The 19883-nt window shown below is 57.5% G+C and overlaps 1 protein-coding gene across 1 annotated transcript; it reads right to left on the reverse strand.

Moving 5' to 3' along the window:
* Positions 1 to 1100: 1100 nt before the first annotated feature.
* Positions 1101 to 18189, reverse strand: WNT2B (Wnt family member 2B). Its single transcript, XM_027746257.2, has 5 exons — positions 17991 to 18189; positions 5163 to 5383; positions 3447 to 3724; positions 2793 to 3057; positions 1101 to 1746 (listed from the first exon to the last, which is right to left on the reverse strand). Exons 1-5 carry the CDS (start codon positions 18152 to 18154, stop codon positions 1517 to 1519), a joined length of 1158 nt encoding a protein of 385 aa, XP_027602058.1. The 5' UTR covers positions 18155 to 18189; the 3' UTR covers positions 1101 to 1516.
* Between the last annotated feature and the right edge of the window lie 1694 nt (positions 18190 to 19883).

Consider the following 19883-nt stretch of genomic DNA (forward strand, 5'->3'; position numbering starts at 1 on the left):
TACCTGGGGATATTAAATTTGCAGGTGCAACTGTTGTACATTACATCTGTTTGTGTGGACTGGGACCTTTTGATCGGACCATAAAATACCTGTACACTAAACAAGACATCTTTGTAATGCTCAAATTGGGGGAAAAGAATTGAGGGAATTTCTAGAGATCAGAGGGGTGAGTCCCTGTAATGTATTTACTGGCAGCTCTGCAGCTGCCTGCCCCCCTTCTCATCAGCTTCAGTTTTACTTGATTATGTTTGGAGTGGTTGGTTTGGGGTATTTTTAATGGGAAAGGTTTGGAAGTTTATCTGGCATCTCCTGTTTGACCCAGTACTAGAGAGCATTGGAATGGTTTGGGTTGGAAGGGTCTTTAAAGCTCATCCCATTCCACCCCCTGCCATGGGCAGGGACACCTTCCACTAGCCCAGGTTGCTCCAAGCCCCGTCCAACCTGGCCAGGGATGGGCAGCCACATGTCCTAGGGTGTGCTGCTGCTGAGGAAGGATTCCCCTGGGGCTTTGGATGCGGGATGCCATCCTCTGCTTTGTGGGAAGCTACAGATAACTCCTGGGAGGGGGGGGGGGTCTGTGCTTTGGGATGGTGGGAGCTGCAAGCAGCAGGGGGAAGAAACACTGCTCTGGGGAAGTGCCCAACTGGGTGTGTAGGAATTCAAAAAGCAAAGAACATCTTTTTCTGATATAGGTTTATAATGAATTTTTGACTTAAAATAATAAGCAGTATACACAACATACACGTGAGTTTTACAGAGATGCTGTTGTATCGTTGACTTCAGAACCTACCAGTAAGTTCACAGGTTTCATTTGCTCTCTCAAGCCCTCTGTGCCCGCCAGCATTTAGGGGTGGCCCTTGTCCCTGTGCAGTCCTCCAAGGTTCAGTTCCAATTTTACAGCTCCACTTGTCCCCTGTGCTGGGGACAAGGGGACAAGCCTCGTGCAGAGGTGGCTCTTGCTCAGTGGGGTCAGTGGCGTGCCGGGTCTGCTCGAGGGAAACGCGGGGATCACAGAACTGTCTCATGGATTCTCAACACCCTTCCTCTGGCCTTGCAAAAAAAAAAAAAGGAAAAGCAAGAATGCTTTTGCAAGAGTGGATTATTCTGAACTAGTGTGTTTTTTTTTTGCTGGTGAAGCTTTACTGCAACGTAGATTCTCTGGGGAGGCGCAGGATTCCTCAGCCATCGCATCCCGACGGTCGGCCCTCCGAGCCCCTATCGGTCGCACCATCCCTCTGCAAAGAGAACCTCTGCGGGTTCACAGTCTAAGCAAGGATTGCAGCCTCCTCCCTGGTCGGGGATTAGTTTTGCTGAGCAAACAGAAGGGCCCACAGTACCTCCTGGGAAACGCAGTCCTTCCCTTAGTGCTTCGCGGAATTCATTAAATAAAAGCCATGCAGTCGAACTACAGCTCCCAGGACGTCCCGGCCCTCGGGGCACAGGGGTTTAAACAAAAAATCGCGAGGGTGGGTGGCAGCGGACTCTTCTTCCCCCGGGGGTGCTCCCGCCCGTCTCCTCAGGTCTGGTCCAGCCACTCGGCCCTTTTGGGGGCCTTACAGGTGTGCACGTCCACAGTGTCCTCGCACTCCTTGCAGCGCACAGCGCAGCACCAGTGGAACTTGCACTCGCACTTGGTGACGCGGGTGACGCGCGTGGTGTCGTAGCCGCGCCCGCAGCACATCACCTCGCAGCCGTCCGTGCCGCGGGACAGCTTGTTGCACACGCGGCCCGCCGTGCCCAGGGAGCCTGGGGAAGGAAGGAAGGGAGGGACACGGGGTCAGGGGGTTCCTTCTCCATCGTGTTCCAGCACTTCTCCCCCCCCGCCCCCCCGCCGCCCCGGCCACAGGTGTTGGTGAGACTGGGCACCTCCATCTGCAAGAGGGACCTTGGGTCTGAGTGCCTGAGTAGTGAAACCCCGTGGTCTCTGTCACAGCGGGGTCTCCAGAGGCAGCACTTTGGAGCCTGCACTCACTGTGCTCTAAGGACATGGGATGCAGCAATGCCAGCCAGGGATGCAGCGTCGGTGTCCCTGCCCGTAGCAGGAGGTTGGAAAGAGATGATCTTTAAGGTCCCTTCCAACCTCAACCATTCTGTGATTCTATGATCCTCTGCATAGCCCTCTCCCCGTGCCCACTGCTGGAGCCTGTGCCCGCTGCTGCCAGAGTGTAAGGGCAGTGGGGGACAGGGAGGGGGTCTGCACAGCCCCTCTGTGCCCGGGGGACCCCTAGAGCAATGCATGCCTGCTGAGCCAGGCTTTGCAGCTGGCAAAGCTGGGAATGCCCTCTTTGCTCAGGCTGAGGGTGGTGGGAGCACGTGCTGCCTTCCCCACTGAGCCCCCTCGGCTGCTGCCAACCCCTGACCCGGGGATGCTCCAGGCTGGGAAACCATTGATCATCTCTGCAGGAGCCCAGCAGCCCCGACGCCCCTTCCCCGCTCTCATCCCAGCCCCGGGCTGTGTTCTGAGGAGCAGCCGGCAGCCTGTGCACGGAACAGGCTCTTTATTGCCTCTTCAAGGGAGCTCTGCTCCGCGGGGGGCAGGCTCCGAGGAAACGCTGAGCTACCGTCATTACAAGAGGCCTGAGGGACTTGGGGCTTTGGTGTAAAGCCTGGAGATTTTGGATAAAACACAGTTCTGCCTGTGCAAGTGTGAGGTGCTGCAGATGCCCCGTTCTCTGAGGGCTGGGGTTCACTGGGGGACTGAGATGCCAAAGCTGGGCTGGCTGGGAGCTGCTGGCCTGTCTGCAAGGGAGGAAGAGCTGCTTTTGGGCAATGACTGGAGCTCTGGGTTTTACCTGCTGACTTGTCCATCACGCAGTAATCAGGTGAGTTCTCAAAATACACCAGATCTGTTTTCGTGGGCTTCCTGAAGTTCTTGTTGGCCACTGTGAAGCCGGTGCCGTCCTGGTTCATCGTCACCTGGATGGCCCCGTTGTATTTCTTCCTTAGGTAATCCCCTGTTTTTCGAAAATCTGACATTGCCAGCCAACAAGTCCTTAGTGTGCAGGAGCCGCTGACCCCGTGGCATTTGCACTCCAGCTTCAGGAAACGCTTCACAGCCTGTGGGAAGAGGGATGTGTGAGGACTGGTGGTCACCCTGGGTGCCAGACATTGCACCGGTGCCTGCTCATCCCTGGTGCAGTTTATCAGCTCTTGGCTGTGCGGGATGGGCTCCTAACGGGAGAGGGGGGCTGTGTATGGAGGTCACTGGTGCAGCAGCAGCAGGGACACAATGCTGGGGGAAAAGGTAAGCAGGGCCCTGCCACCTCCATGGGGCCATTCCCAGGGCAGAGCGTGCAGGGGAGCACTGGGAAGGCAGGGCAGCATCCAGCCCTCATCCACAGTAGGACCTGCCCTCCACGTATACCACAGTCCTGCTTCTATGCCCAAGCTGTTCCCTACGGAAGGTCCAGGTGGGATGGCTGGCCTGGCACTGGGGGTCCACTCACCATCCTCCCACAGCGGTTGTTGTGCAGGTTCATCAGCGCCCGGGCATCCTTCACCTTCTTCTCCTTGGCATCCACGAAGGCTTTGGCGAAGCGGATCCCGTAGTTGATGTTGTCGCTGCAGCCGCCCCAGTCGAACTCCCCGCGCTCGTCCTTGGAGCGGCCCCTCTTGAGCGGGTCACAGCTGCACACCTTGAGGTCCCCCTGGCTGCAGGCCCGGGTGATGGCATAGACCACCCCGGCCGAGGAGATGGCGTAGACAAAGGCGGCCTCCCTGCTGCCTGGAGCGGGGAGAGGAGCAGGGACGGGGAGTGAGCGTGCCAGGCTGTGCCAGGCGGCTGCGGCCCATCCTGTGCACGGGTAAGCCAACCCCACTGCTGGCTTCCCCGGTGCCCTTCTGACCAAGGGGAATTATCAGGAGCCATGCCCACATGTGCTGAGCCTGCAGGACCAGCCAGCACCCTTCAGGCAAGGCCACCTCCCTCCCTCCCGGGGCGATGGAGAGCATGGAGCCGGCGCCAGCCCCGGCTCTCCCCGCGTGGCACAGCTTGCGCCTGCTATTTTATGTCTCTGCTTCAAGTTCGCAGCTGTTTTTATAACGCTGTAAAAGAAGCTGCAAATCAAAACCATGCTCGTCTTCATTTCGAGGAGCCTTTGAAAGCAACTTCAAAGGCAGCAGAGCTCTCTTTGGGCCTCGCAGGATGGGGCTGTGGCGAGGAGCTTTCATCATTCCCCATCCTTTGCCAGGAGAGGATGCGAGCAGGAGGAAAGGTGCCCTGGTGGGGATGGAGAGGCTGAGAGCAGGCAGGCTGCAGCATGGCAGGGTGAGTGCTACACCCTGGCATTCCAGTCCCCTTCTTCCCAGCCAGGTCCTTGACAGGAGTCTGGCTTGTGGCTCTGCTGCTTGCCCGCCCCATGGGCAGCTGCCCCATCCCCCCGCCAGCTGGGAGCAAGCCCTCCACTCCCTCCACAACACTCACATGTCCTCCATATGAGCTGGGAGTGGGAAGGCTCTTCCAGCCGCCTTTGATTTGGAGGCTGCATGGCTGGATGCTCCGGCACGGCACGGGATGCAGCAGCATCTGTCCCGCAGTGCCGCTGCCTGTGCCGGTGCTCCTGCGGCCCGTTCCCTCCCAGGGGCAGCTGGAGCCCCTGATGCTGCTCCTGCTCTGGAACTGCCCCGTCCCTGTCCCCATCACACCTTTCCTTGGGTACATCCCTGCTTGTGTTGTATCTGTCCCTCACGTGGAGCAGGACGGTCCCTCCTGGGCAGGGGCTGTGCCCAGCCCTTTGCTCAAGGCTGGCACCTGCCCCGTATCCATGGTCCTCCTCCACCTTGGCGCCTGAAGTGAGGACTGGAGCCGTGGCTCTGCCTTGCCTCCCTTGCCATGTGAGGGAACAGCCAGTTCCCACGTGAATTGCTGAGTCCTGGCCAACCCTGCTCTCCAAATATTTATATATCCCATTACTGTTTACATATGAGCCTGTTCTCCGGAGGTGTCTCCTCCTTCCCCCTTCTCCCCCAGTGCTCCCCCTGCTCCATCTCATCTGGTGCAGCTATTCCAAACGCAGCGCTCTTCTCCCATTACTGCTTGATTAATTTACAGGGAAAAGCAAAGCTCTCCTAAGGGAGTAATCCAAGCCACCGGGCACGGCAGCCCAGCAAGAGGAGAGACTCCCAGGAAGGCGAGGGTGGGAAGGGGATGAGGCAGAACCTACTTCGCAGCATGACCCGGCCGAAGACGGTGTGGTCCCGGTCCAGGGTGCTGCAGTTCCAGCGGTGGTGCCGGAATTGGTGCTGGCACTCCCGGATCCACTCCTTGGCTCCCTCCCCGACCGACTGCATGATGTCGGGGTACCTCTGGCACAGCTGCCGCTGCTTGTTCACCAGCCCGGGGATGTTGTCGCAGATCACCCTCGCGCCCAGCGCCCCGATGTACCTGCGGGAGAGAGCGGTGCCACGTCACTGCCCTGCCTGCAGGCAATCTTACTGTCCTGAGCTGGAAGGGACCCACAAGGATCATCCAGTCCAACTCCTAGCCCTGCACAGGACAACCCCAAAATCCCACCCTGTCCCTCAGGGTGTTGTCCAAACACTCCTGGAGCTCTGGCAGCCTTGGGGCTGTGCCCACTGCCCTGGGGAGCTTGTTCAGCGCCCAACCACCCTCTGGGAGAAGAACCTTCTCCTGATATCCAGCCCAAACTGCCCTGACACAGCTCCAGCCATTCCCTCAGGTGCTGTCACTGCTCACACAGAGCAGAGATCAGAGCTGACCCTCATGAAGAAGCTGCAGACCCTGATGAGGTCTGACCTCCGTCTCCTCCAGGCTGAACAAACAGAGTGATGCCAGGTCCTCACCCTGCTCAGGGGTCTTATATTGAAGCCCACCTTCCCCTCTTTCCTTTCTACCTGTGTCACAGCTGCTCTGGGCTCTGCCCAGGGTGTCCCCCCACAGCAGTGTGCCCCTCTTGCAGCATCCTCTTGGTGTGGGCAAGCTGTGAAGCACATGTGAGACCTGCCCAGGGCTGTGGTTCAGACAGGCAGGACACAGGGACAGGGCATTGCTGAGCCATCACAGCCACTGGCCTTCGGTCCTTGTGTTCAGTATAATGGGGTGGACAAAGCTGTGCTCTGTGCAGGCAAGGAGCAGGGGGTCTATGGAGAACATCTGCCCAAGGAGACAGCCAGCTCTGGGTGCTGCAAGTCCTGGGATGAGCCCCATGAGCCTGGGCTCTGTCAGCTCCTGGGGTGGCAGCAGAGGAACTTGCTGATGTGCAAAACCTCCCTCCCACCCTCTTCCCTACATCCCAGCCCTGCCTGGCCCTGCTGAGCACAGCAGGATGGCTGGTGCAGGCTCTGCCCTGTCTCCTGCTTGCACTCCGTGGGAACAGTGTCCATGGCACAGGCACCTGTGCCATGCTTAGGTAGAGAAGGAGGAGGAAGAGGACCAGGCTTCACCTGTTGTTGCTACAGTCCTCACTCACACTGTTATCCCCCAGCTGTCGATTCCTCGCTGTGCACCTCCTGCACTGGTGAACACTTGTGATCACGCCCTGAAGCTGCACAACTGGGAGAACCGTGTCCCCCATCCTGGCTGTGTCCCACCTGCATCCCTGTCTCCCCCCCCTGCAGCAGCAGGAGAGAGCGGGAGCTCGGAGCAGGAAGACAACGCACAAACAACAGTCTGGCAGAGCCCGGCTGAGCCCCGTGGGCAGTTTTCCGTGGCCACGGGGGAGGGACCCCGAGCTCTGCCCCGCACTCTCGCACCATCCTGGGCAATGGCAGCAACGTGGAATTTTCCATCCCGGTCAGCTCCCGCCTGCGCCACCCTCTTGCCCCTCTGGCTGCTTGTGCTGGAGGATGATGTTTGCTGCAGAGCACGGAGCTGGGATTCTGGCTGGAAGGGATGAGGTTTGGGTGGGATTCAGATTTTTTCTAGCCCCCGGACTGGAAGTAAAAACCTTCCTTTAATAATAATACTAAAAAGCAATAAGCTCGGACAATATTTCATTGTCTCTCTCTGGCCACGTTCTATCGCTTCTGTCCGCCCCAGAGAGAGCTCCCAAGCTCAGGAAAGCCCTGCGAGCACAGAAAGCAATGGGATCTGTTCCCCTTTTTAAAATATTTTGTTTAAATGCTGGCAGAAGCACAAGGTCATCTCGGGCTGGAGCTGAGGATAATAAACCCGGCTCCCCACGGCTTTGTGAGCCCAGACTCAGAGGGGCAGCGAGCACTATTGTCCCAGGCATGCTCATCAGCCTTTCATCCTGCAGCAGAGGGACAGGGACATGGCAGAAGACTTTTAGGAAAGAAAATCCAGCAGGAGCTCATCAGGCAATGCGAACTGAGGGTATTTTGTTGCCTTGCTCGTGCCAGGCTGTGAGAGCAGCTGGTGAGTGGGACAGGGAGGACGAGCATCCCACCAGCTGGATAACGGCACGGTGGTCTTGAGCAGGGCAGCAGAGGTCCTGTGGGGAAGTGTGGCCAGGCACCTGGCCCAAAATTCCTTCTGCCCAGCAAGGATGGGGATGGCTGGCATGTCCCTGCCTGTGCTGCCAAGGGCAGGGATGAGGTGCTGGGAGTCAGCGGGTTGCAGGATGGAAGTTCAGCAGAGCCAAAGCTCCCCTTTGCTGGGGAAGCTGTAGAAGGTAAAATGTTCTGTGATGGGCCACCTCACCAGAGACCTTGCAGGGACCCTGTGCTCCTGAGCTGGGGCACTGGTCTCTGGGCTGGTAGAGGAGCTGCCTCCCGGATGGGAGAGTGACGGATAAAGCACCGACTAACACCATCCCCTGGGAGACCGAGATCAAGGGAAACCCTCCAGACAAGATAAACACCAGGCACTCCCTTTTTCACACTGGGAGCTAATTACTTCTCCTTAATTCTCCTGCCAAACACCCAGATCAGAGCAAACATTATCAGCAGGAGAAAGTGGAAGGAGAGCAGGGCGAAGGTCACCGACCGCCGTGTGGGTCCCAGACCCATCAGGGTTGGTGGCTGAATCTCTCTTTGCCTGTGGCTGAGAACAAGCAGTGTATTAGAGCAGTACCTACAGGATTCCATCAGAAAGGGGAAAATTCCTCCCATGTCCCGGGAAGGCTGTGGTTATCTCGGCAAGGCTTGCTGAGAAAAGCTCCAGTTGGGCTCAGTTACTCTAAAATGCAGAGAGACAGGGAACATCAGAAAATTCTGCCAAGCAGAGTTTTGGGAGGGGAAAAAACCCAAACATTTGTTTTGGATGGATGAAAGCATCCCTTCCGATTTTATTTCTCAAAGCCTGTGACATTTTAAAAACACTGCAACAGGAAAGACAATGGATATTCTGAGAAGTCCCCAGCTGCCTTATCAGAACCTCGTTTTTAAAAGAATGAAGCTGTGCTGGAAGTGGCACATTTCTATGCAATGCTGTACTCTGGGGGAATCTCTATTTTTCCAGCCGAAAAAAAAAAACAACACCAAAACCCAAGGCATGAGTTCAGAAAAGATTGTGAGAAGGAGCTGCTCCTGCTGCTGGTGGCAGCTCAGGCCTGGAGCTCATGGCTGGGAGGAGAGAGGCAGACCCGGGCAGGCTGCAGTGAGGAGGAGCTGGGAGGGAGGGAAGGAGTGGATAATTAAGTACATGTGGGGATAATGATCCTCCACCCTGTTCAGCGGGGTTCCTCGGGCTGCTGCCTCTTGGGAGCTCCTCGTGCAGGTCCATAAAGCCTTGGCATTGCCCTTGCCAAGTGCAGAGTTGCTTGCCCAGCTCGGGTGAGGGGCTGGCACAACCCCTCTGACCGCCTTTGCCTGGCTGATGCTGCAGCATTCCCTCTCGCCGATCGGTGTGCAATCCCAGGCTGGGTGTATTTCCCACTTTCGCCCAGGATTCCGCTGCCAGGAGCCGGGTGTGAGCCGCCCGTGCCGCGGGACACGCTGTGCTGCACACACAGCGCTGGGATCTCCCGCCCTGCCTTCCTCCCTTCCCGCAAGGCAGCAACAACGGAGGATGGAGATTTTGTGTTCCCAAGGCAGGTGCCTTCGGAGCCTGCGGGGTCAAGCCCTCCTCTCTCTCTCCCTGCCAGCCTTCCTCCTCCCCGCAAGTTGCACGGATGCACATCCAGCTGCAGCGAGCTCTTCCCAACATCCCGCGGAGCGCCCGATGCTCGAGGGAACAGGAGACGAGCGTCACGTGCTGGCTCCCCGTTGTTGTTCTTGCGGAGAGTCTGCTGACTTCGGCTCTTGTAAACAAGGAGAAACCTAAATTGCTTCTAAGATAAACATGCAAATCAGAGGCAGACGCATCTATTTACTTGGCAGCGTGCGGGCTGTGCTAAACCCCCTTCCGCGGCTCGCCTCCGTGCTGGATGTGTGCTGCTCCCGTGCTTCCCACAAGAGCCTGCCCGGCTTCCCGAAGGACTCGCAGGCTCCGCGGGGTGCTCTGCCCCAGTGTCGTGTCTCTGCCCTCTGCTCTGCTGCCAGGCTGAGCTCAGACAGAGCTCGGAACAGTTCCAGAGCTTTCCTTGTACAGCTCCCTGAGGGTTAGGAGGAGATTCCTGCAGTTCCATGTGGGCTGTCAGTTCCTGGGATCTGCTGCATCTTGTCCCAGCAATCATCTCCCAGTACACCTCGTTCCTTCTCCACCTTCACTAGGCTGGAGCCTTTTTGGATCCCTAAACTGTGCTTTTGGCCATGACATGGAGTATGCAGCTTCCTCGTTGCTTTGCTCGTTAATGGGAAAAACCAAAAAGGCTCAGGAAAAGCTCTGTAAGTGCAGCAGTGGGAGATGGAGAGCACGGCCAGAGCCTAAGGCACCTCAGCAACAGGCAGATGGGAGTTTCTGCTGCTGGAGAAAGGCCACCCCTGTGGCAGCCCAGGCCAGCCAGCCCCAAATGTCTCGGCCAAGTGAGCAAATCCACTGGGTAGGTGCTGAGGGAACTATAACTCCACATATCAGAGCAGGAGGACGCTGCCAAAGGGAATTTAGTTTCCCTTTTCTTAGATATAAACAAAGCCCTGCAATATAGACCTGGGATACCTCCAGGACAGGCTGAGCTGGGGCAATGCCCCTGTTCTGCACTCACTGGGAGATATCAGGTAGGAAATGTCTCTTAGAAAATGAGGTTTTGAAGAATTGGTAAAATTACATGGAATCAGAGCTTGCTCTTGTTGCTCTCCATAATGCCAAGGTGTTCCTGAGAAATAAGTGAGTGCCCTAATGTAGTTCCTAATGAAATTTATTGTAGATGCTGCTGTGCCTAACATTTCATTTTTCACCATTTCATATGGCATTCCAGTGCCTATTTGAGCACGACTTGATTTCAAAAGGGAAATGTTTGGAATCGCCATTCTCAGGCACATCTCAACATCTCTGAGCTCTGAATTAAAACAGCTGCTGAAACATCGGAAGTTCCCACTTTGGGGAAATCGGGGTTGCACCAACACCATTAAAGATACAGTTTTAAATTAGATTAATAGAAGCTGAGCTTAACTAAAATCGCTGTCACAGCTTTACATGGGAGAAGGATGTCCATGCAAGCAGCTGTGGTGGTGCAGTGAGCCAGGATCCGGGTGCAGGGAAGCTCGGGGAGCTGCTCCCCAGCACACGGAAGGCTTCTCTGCTGTCACTTGTTAATTCAGAGTTTGTGGGTGAAAACCTGAGGATCCCAAAACTTTGCCAGCTTTGCCAGAGCTCCCTGTTTGGTGTTGGAGCTGGGAGGGAATGGGAGAGTGGGGAGATGCAGCACCCAGGGGCAGGAGGGGCTCTGGCCGGACGCAGCACCGTGAGCCCGGTCAGCACGGCAGCATCAAGGGATGCTCCTCCAACCCAGAGGGTCTCAGCACAGGCAGCAGGCTTGGCTCTGACATCCCAGGGAATGGCTTTTCAGCTGGAGAATTTGCCTTTCCTGGCACTGCCGCTCCCCACCAAGTACAGGATGTGCTCAGCTCAGGTAAGGCAGCCTGGACACCTGAAATCCCTGGATCCCCACGCATGTTGGCTCCTCCTGGGGGGTTCTGAACACTCTCTTCTCTTACAGCAGTACAGAGAGGCAGAGCAGCACTTGGGGGCTCTGAACCTGACCAAGCCAGGTTTAAAACAGCAAAAAAAAAGCAAAACAAAAGAGTAAGTGAAGCACTTGGGTGGTGTCCCTGCCATGCTCAGTGTGAGTCCCGACCTGGTGTCCTCCGAGGGCCACCAACTGCCTGTCACGTGTCACTCTCCCACCTAATATGAGTCAGGTAAATAATCTGAGCACCACGTGGAAGAAATGCTGAGATTGGAGCTCTTCCACATCTCCCATTGATGCCATCAGCTGAGCTGTAACAGGGCCTCAGAACTGGCCCAGGACATTCCCCTCGGTGCTGCTTCTGCTTTTGTCCCCACGTGTACCATGACACAGTCAATTGTGAATGATGCCTGCTCCCAAAAGCATCCCTGGGAGGGGCAGCCTGGGGCTGGTTTAGGCTCCAGCGTTTTCAGCTTTGGGGATTTCTCTAGGTCTTTCTGAAAACCGAGTGCTGCAAAACCCCCGGAGTTCCCCTTGTCTGTGAGTGGGTCTGGCTCTGTTGGTCTGGCTGTGCCTCTTCAACCTGGCCTGTGTCCACTGAGGACATCTCCAGCCTCCTCTCCTGGAGAAGTGCTGGAGGATGGCTCTGCTGTTGGGAGTTCCAGTCCACCTCTCCTCAGGCTCAGCTGGTTTTGCTCAGAGCCTCATTGCTGCCAACTTCTGCTCCAATACTCTGAGGCTGAGATGAGAGCGTGCTCTGGCTTCTTGGTGGCATCAGAGGCTGTTGGAGTCCATCCCCTGGGAAAAGTGATTCACCTCCCAATTGCTCTGTAACAGCTTTGACAGTCCTGAAGGATCCACTTGGAAGCCAAACTATCTTGGCTTCTGTCCTCTTCCCATCCCATTGAGTCCACACAAAATCCGTGTTTTGGTGGGAGGCTGGAAAGCTCCGGGCAGCTCTTGGAGGTGCAGATAGGATCAAATCCAACATCCCTGCCTCTTTGCCTGATAAAGAGCAAATTCCAACATACCTGGCAGCATTTCACCTCCTCGAGTTCTTTGCATACTTCCCAAGGATGCTGCACCTTCCTTCCTCTGCTCTCCCTGGCTGTGGCAGACAATTTACAGCCACCTGCCAAGTACTTCGGGTTGCAAGGTGCTATAGACATCTGAGATATTATTTTAGTATTACAAACCCTGAGTATTTTATTAAGCCCCACTGGGAACAGGGCCATCCTGGCCTGCTGGAATTGTTAACGCCTTGGAATGATTAATAGTCCTAATTTCCTCACTTAGAGCCACTACTCTGCATGTTGAGAGCGTTAGTCTCACTTGAATAATTTTTAACATTGTCCTGCTGAGCCACTACCAGTGCCATTCAAGGGACATATTTTTCATTTTGGGCACCATTATCTTTCTGTTTCTTGTGCATTCCCTTTTCCCAGTTGTCTGCCTTTGGATCCTGGCTGGAGCCCCCTCTCTGTGGTTTCCCTGCACCCCCATGCAGTCAGGGGGATGTGGTTTCTGTGGGAAGGACTGAAACACTGTGGTCCAGGGGAGATGCAGCAGATGGGTGCCATGCTCTGCTGTCCCCTGGGTGGATGTGGGAGCGTTTGCTGTTGGCATCTTGCGTGAGAGCGACCTGGAAACTGAGGTCTCAAAACTTCACTCAGTGCTGGGTGAAAGCTGGTCCTCGGGGCATCATTGGCAATGCATGAATACACAATAGCTGCTCATCAAAAATATGCTTTATCCTTAAGTATCAATTTTTTTATCCCAAAGCCCTTTGCTAATAGGTGGGGGGTCTCTGGTGGTTAAGCTGGATGTCCAGTTCTCTTGTGCAGGGCACATCCTGTGTGTTGGGATGCTGCTCCGAGCAGGGGCTGTGTTTCCACGGGATCTGGCCCAGCACAGATCTCCTCACGGCACTGCTGAATTCCGTGTTGGTAACAGCCAGAGCTAATGAGTTTGGAAGAACAGAAGGATTTTTCCCTCCTTCTGCATTTCTTCCTAAGAAAGATCTGCTATAGGTGAAAATGACCCCAGTGACAAATGGACTGAGCAGCACGGTTGGGATTGTTGTAACGGCGCGGAGCGACTGAGAGAACCCATCTGTTCCATCCACCCCGACCGAGAACACCAGGGCTGCTGCAAAGGCCACAGGGTTCATTCCCCATCAGTCTGACGTTACTTTAAAACTTATTTTTCACAGCAGGGCTGCCCGGACAGCCGGAGCTGCGGAGCGCCTCGGGATAAAGACTTCCTGGTCACTGACCTCCTGCTTTTATTGCCATGCAAAGTGCTCTGCAACAACAGACTGACAGCTGGGGCGAACCCCTGGAGATCCCCCGGGCCCTGAGTGCTGCACGTCCTCTCCCCTTTGAGGTGGGACCTTGTCCCCTGTCCCTGCCCATGGCAGGGGGTTGGAACTGGATAATCTTTGAGGTCCCTTCCTACCCAAACCACTCTGGGATTCTGTGATTCTTATCTTGCCTGCAGACTGAGTGGATAATGAGTGGGGGCACTGGCACAGAGGGAATGGTTTATCCATGGCATGGGATGGCATCAGAGCTACGGACACACAGCCCTCAGAGCCCCCACGTTGGCTCAGAGACCCTCTGCTAGTGAAGCCCTCTGGGGCTGCTGCGTGTCTGCCCTGCTGAGACTGGCACGAGGGGGAGGCAGCAGCACCCCCAGAGGGTTACAGGGCGGGCTGTGGAGCTCCTCCATGCAGCTGTCTTTCCCTTGGCTTACTTTCAAACATTCCTATTGATGCTATTTCCCCTCCCACACACCTCAGCGTGATGCCTGTTTAAATGAGCCCCTCTCTCCGATATCCTCTGTCCACATGTATGTGTGGCTCCATTTCTCCATCCCTCCTTGTGCCCATCCACCATGCCTGGGCCAGGAACCAGCACTGGTGTCATGATGGAAACATGGCAAACCCCAGAGAAGAAGGGCAGTAGGATCACCACTCCTGCCATCCCACTGTGGTGGGAATGTCCCCTTCTCCACTGGCAGTGGGGTGTCCTTGCCAAACCCTTGGCCAGAGACTGACACCATGTCCAGGGGGTGCTGTGGCACAGTGGGAACAACAGTCACCCCTGCTCCATGATTTGCCCTTTGTGTGTTTTCCATGCCCACGAACACGCTCCTCCTTCCCTGGCCAAGGAAGGCAGCTGGACCACGGTGGCTGCCTGACTCTGAACTGGAGCATCCCTCAAAATTCCCATCTGGGCATCATGCCCTGGAGCTCAGCAGCTCCCTTGGAGCCCCCATACCCTGCTGACTCCATGGGCAGCCCTGCGTGGTCCCACGTGCTCCCCAACCCGCACCCAAACTCGCGCTCGTCTTCCCTCCACAGATTTGTTTTATCTCTTTGGGAGCCTGATGCCTCCCATCTGTTCCAATGCCAGATGAAATTAAATATTTGTAGTTTCCAAGGGCTGTGGTTAGCAATAAACAAGTTAGCTAACGAGGACTTGGTGCGCCGGGGGCTGGGGGGTCCGTGTGTGTGAGGGTGGGGTGCAGGGGCTTTTCTCTGTGTACATTTTTCTTTAACCAAACCTTCAGTTTTAGGATGCTTTTCCACACCAGAGCAGCTCGCCGGGGCTCTCCGCAGCGAGTAAAGCTCTACTTAGTTATTTACACCAAGTTTGTTTATTGCACAGTTTATGTTTATAAGCAACATTTGTCTAATCTCTCCCAAATCTTTCCGAAGGAATTTCGGAGGCCGCTTTTGGGGCCCGTTGGCCTCTCTCAGGGCGCCGGGGGCACAGCCCTGCCAGCCTGGACCACGCTGTTCTCCCCACCCCCGGCGCACCGCAAGTGTAAACGGGATTTAGGGATTTTCCCCGTTGCATTCCTTCTTAATTTCTGTCTGTGTTTCAGCTGGTATTTTGTTGCTAAGTAACACTTCAGGGTTTGGAAGCGTTTCCACGAGGGTGCTGCTCCCCGCGGCCACGGCCATCCCGCTCTCACCCTTAGTCACGGCGGCCTGGGAGCGCGGCCACGACTGCACTGGCCACCACCACGGTGTCCCCAGCCCGTCCCTCCTGCCCCTGTGACACCGGGCTCACCATGCCATGCCCCCAGCACGTGCACAGCCACACACAGGCACCCACGGCCGCTTTTTTGGACGCCAGAGTTCACCAATTCCTGGCGTTTCTGCGGGGCGGTTGAGCCGTGCCTGACGTCACCGAAAATTAATAATTTGCAGTTGTTTAGAAGAGACGTTCGGTTGATGTTTCCTTTCCGTGTACTGCGATCAGAAGGGACCCGGTTTTTTCCTATTAAACTACTTAAAAAGTTGACTCTGAAAATGAGAAGCATTTCCGCCAGTTCCACAAGTTTATTGTGTGTGAATCCCTAGAAGAATTTGGCAATAATAATTAAAATAAGGAACGATGATGCACCACCGAATGTATTTACTGTAATATCAGCGGTGCTAAAGATGTGTTTGGAAACCTATGCAAATCACTGAATAACTTTTTCCCAAACCACAGCTGGTTGAAACCACTTTCAGTAAAACCCAATTTCATCTAAACACACTATTTTGTCAGAACTGACACGTCCAGCACAACAGCGCTCAGTTCAATTTAGGCTTTTCTTAGGAATGTTCTGCTTTACAGAAGAGAAAGTTCGATTGAAAGTGTGAATTTTAGAGTTTAATATATTTTGGGGTTGATTTTTTTGGGGCTTAAAAGTAACGTATTTAAGGCCCTGCTGAAAATATCCAAAGGCACCGTGCCTGGCTGCACCACGGCTGTGGGGCTGCATGGGGGGCTGCCCAGCCCCAGGCACCCCCCTGCCCCAGCACCCCAGGGCTGCCCTGCTCTCCTCTCCCCTCGAGCTGCCAGGCAGGGATTGTCTGCAAGCTGAGAACACAAACTGCTGTGGGAGCTAAATGTAGCTTCCTCCAAACAAGCCACAGCTACCGAGGCTTAAAACGTGGCTGGTTTTCCTCCCGCTTGCTGGGAAGCAACATGTGCTCGGAATGAGGGCAGACCGCGGCGAAGTGGGGTTCGACAGCAAGGGAAATGGGTGGTATTTACACTCCTCCTAAAGAAAGAATCCTCACCCCTCAGGCAGCGTCCACGTGTGTTACCAGAACTGCCCAGCTCGGATGATGCTGTGACTACTCCATACCTCCTCTTTTTCCGGCCACATTACCCCAGGTACCCACTCCTCAGCTCTAATGAGCCTCCCCTTCTCCTGCCTCCTCGAGAATGGTAATAATCCAACTTCTCCACTGTCCCTTCCTTCCTTCCTCAGCTTTTAGGATTTTAGCAACCTCACCTTGCCCGCAGAAACCGTCCTGCCTTCACCTGCCCTGCTGGGGGGGGCCAGAGCTGGCTCTGGAAGCCAGGCCAGTGCTTGTATCAACCTGAGACTCCCCAACAGTGACTCATTTTCTCTCCCGGTGGTTCCAGTGCCCCGCGGCTGATCTGGCTGCAGGAGATCTCCTCTGGGCATGGTTGGGAATGGCACGGCTCTTGCTCCTTTGCTCAGTATGTGCCCCCCAAAGCCTGTCCTGCTCTCTGGAAGAAGCTGCTCCTCACGCCATCCACCTTTTGTGCCTGGTTGCCACCGGCTGCCTGAGCGGCACGTCCCCTGAGCAACCCGCTCCCTCCCAGCCCCACAGCTTTTCCATCTGCCTTCCTCACCCTGGAATGGCTCTCCCAGGGGATGCCAGCCCGGCCACGATTGCCACACGCCCAGACGTGCTCTCAAACACCGGGAATACTTGTGCTATCGGCGTGACTGTGAAGTGCTCCCGGGCCCTCACAGAGTGCTCCACGGTAGCTGAGGAATTCCAGAAACCACCGTTCCCTTGCAGTGGCAGATGGGTTGAATTTGATTAAGTTCTGCCTCATCCACCGCGATCTGCTAATGATGATGAGATTGGCGTGGAAAACAGTGTTTTCCACAAGATTAGAGAGGACTTTTATAGGGTGGGGGACACTGAGAACTTTTCTGCAGCCAACTATTTTTTTTCCTCCAGTGTTGCTGAACTACTGAAGCAGCGCGAGGTCTCTCTTGGAAAACTTTGCCATCCTTGTTTTCCTAATTACTCTCATTCCGCATACATGAATTTTCATTGTTACAGGAACCGGGGCAGGAGGAGGTTTAATTTCTAGAAGGCTCGTATTTTCTGTGGCATCATTTCTATCTGTTACAGAGCCCCACTTTATCCAAAGGAGGGGGAACAGCAGCTTCTTCACTTCCCGAGAGCTGTAATACGAGCGTGCGGGGCAACACCGCAGCCCGTAGGGATGGGGGAACGCCGGCGGGATCGGGGTGGATCAGCTGGGAGCTGCTGCCGCTTCCCCGATCTAAACCGCACCGAGGGGCTCACCCTGCTCCCCGCCGTGCCCGGGGAGGGATGGCTTTTAGGGAGGTCACGGCGCCCGACAGAACGGAGGGTGCCCGCCGCAAGTCTCGGCCCCGGGAGAGGGGCGGCGGCGCTTTCGGGGTGCGGGGTGCCTGAAGCGCTGCGGTGGCTGCGCCGCGGGGAAAGACCCGGCACCGACCCCGGCGCGGTGCCGCTCCCGCCGCTCCGCTCCCCCCGCCGCGCTGCCCCGGGACCCCGGACCCCGGGACACCGGGACACCGGCACCTCGGACACCGGGACACCGGCACCCCGGGACACCGGACACCGGGACACCGGCACCCCGGGACACCGGCACCCCGGGACGCCGCCGGAGCCGCGCAGGTGGAGCCGCGGGGACAGACGGGGAACCCGCACAGCCCCGGCCGGTCCCCGCCGGCTCCCACAGCCGCACGTCGGGCGCCGGCCCCGGCACGGCGGGGCTCGCTGCGCTCCCGCCGGCGCTGCCCCGACCGCCGCTCGGTCTTCTCCGTCCCCATCGCCATCCACGTCTCCATCGCCATCCACGTCCCTATCCTGTCCCCGTTCCCGTTCCTCATCCCTATCCCTATCTCCATCCCCATCTCCATCCCCGTCCCCATTCCCGTCCCTCGACCGCGCCCAGCGCAGCTCCCGCGGGCGGCGGCCCCGGGACCGTCGGGGCGGCGGCGCCGTCGCGGGGATTCACTCACCACCACGAGGAGTCGGCGCGGGGCGTCAGGGCGAGCAGGAGGAGGACGAGGGGGAGGCAAAGCCGGGGGGCCGCGCCCGCCGTCCGAGGGAAGGCTCCGCACTCCGCACGCCCGGGGGCCACGGCAATCCCAGGAGACGCTTCCAGGCGGTTTGGGCTGAGCATATCTCTCCGGGGCGGGGTCCAGACGGAGAAATGACCGGGGAGGGGGGTCCTGCCCGCACTTCCCTCGGGGCACTGCCCGTCACGGCCCCGCGGCGCGTCCGCCGGCTCCGCGCTGCTGAGCGAGCCCCGGCTGGGCCCCCGCGCCCAGGCTCATGCTGCTGCGGGGGGCGGCGGGGCCGGGCCGGGCCGGGCCGGGCCGGGGGGGGCGGCGGGGGGGGCTCCCCGCGGGGCTGCGGGGCGCTCAGCGGGGTCGGAGCCCCCCGAGCGGCGCGGGGCGGGCGGCGGCGGGGCCGGGCCGGGCCATGGAGGTCCTTGCGCGGAGGGCGAGGGCGCTCTGGGGATGGGAGCGCGGGGGCCGCGGCCAAATATTGCCGGCGCCCGCCGTGCTGCGGGCTCTCATTGGGCAGAGTCAGAGGCGCGGAGCCGCCGCTCCGGCCGGACCGACCCCCGCCTCCCCGAGGGCACGTCGGACAGCCCCCTCCGGGCTCCTGCCCCCGCCGCCGCCCCGCACCGGGGGCCGCTCCCACCGCCGCGCCCGCACCCGCGGGGGACGCGCAGCGGAGCCGCGGGTCGCGGCCGCCCCGTCGGGCCCCGCCCGGGGGGAAGGGGCGCAGCGGCGCGGCGGGATGCGGGATGAGGGATGCGGGATGCGGGGATGCGGGGGCACGGGGCCGGCTCCGCCCGCGCTCGCCCCCCGCCAGGTGTCACTGCAGGGTGGGAAACCGCAGGGTGGGCCGCGCTCTGCGGGGCTCCGCGGGGCTCCGCGCCCCGTCGGGGGCTGTGCCCGCCCGTCGCGGTGCCCGCGGCTCTGGTGCGGGCGGGAGTGGGCAGCGCACGGGGGTCGGTTTGCCGAGAGCTGGTGGCTCCGGTGCGGGGTGACCGTGAGGGTCTCAGCAAGGGGGTGGAGGTGGTGCAGACCCCACAGGTGCCCGGGGACCCGCAGGCAGCGGTTGGGGGGTGGGACACGATGGACATGCTCTCCCTGGGACGGTGATGGCCCCAGTGAGGGTCACCACCCGGCATCAGTGTCCAAGCCCAGGCACAGCCCTTTGTGACAGTTTGGCGAGTGCTCCCCACCTCCATCTGCCCCTGTCACCTGTGACTTCAAAAGGTGGATGAGCTGCCCTGGACACTCAGCTTTCCTTCCTTTATCACCCTAAAAATGTTGGCTGGCAGCTGTTGAAGACCAGCCCTACCTGGGAGCTGCCTCTTCCCCAGCTCCCGTGGAGCTGGTCCTTCCACACCATGGAGGTGAGCAGGCATTTGGGTAACCTCTCATTGCCAGCACTTTCCCAATATGCCTAATTATTTACTGGGATTGTAAAACTCATTATCCACCGGAGTCCTTTCCACATTACCAGAGCCCTCAGCTGCCCCCTCCCCTCATTCTGCTCTTTCCTTCCCGTTCCTGTTCTTCAGATCAGAGAGAGACTTCCCCAGCCTCAGAGAAATGGGGACTAGAAGCTCACACTCGGTTATAATCCAATTATACTTCAGAAAACTGCAGTGACAGAAAGCTGGTGCTGGTGGGGTGCTGTCCTTTTGTCCGAGAGCCCACATGGAATATTGCATTACAGCTTATCCCTGAAGTGGTGGCACTGAAAAGACTGATATTTATAGACTGTGAAAAGCTGTGAATTTGTTTAGAAGACCCAACCTAGCAGGCAGCGTGCTGGGGGCTCTGCTGAGGCCATTTCATGGGCTCTGCTCTGTTAATGGGTTGTTTCAC

Source organism: Pipra filicauda, unplaced genomic scaffold, assembly GCF_003945595.2.
Source record: "Pipra filicauda isolate LSUMZ 115617 unplaced genomic scaffold, ASM394559v2 scaffold249_size1133689_pilon, whole genome shotgun sequence".
NCBI lineage: Eukaryota > Metazoa > Chordata > Aves > Passeriformes > Pipridae > Pipra > Pipra filicauda.

Coding starts and splice junctions, on each gene's coding strand:
- WNT2B (XM_027746257.2), bottom strand. CDS start 18,154: ATGCTCAGCCCAAACCGCCTGGAAGCGTCTCCTGGGATTGCCGTGGCC. Junction 3,725..5,162: donor CGGCCGGGTCATGCTGCGAA/GTAGGTTCTGCC, acceptor TCCCCGCTCCAG/GCAGCAGGGAGGCCGCCTTT. Junction 3,058..3,446: donor ACAACCGCTGTGGGAGGATG/GTGAGTGGACCC, acceptor CTCTTCCCACAG/GCTGTGAAGCGTTTCCTGAA.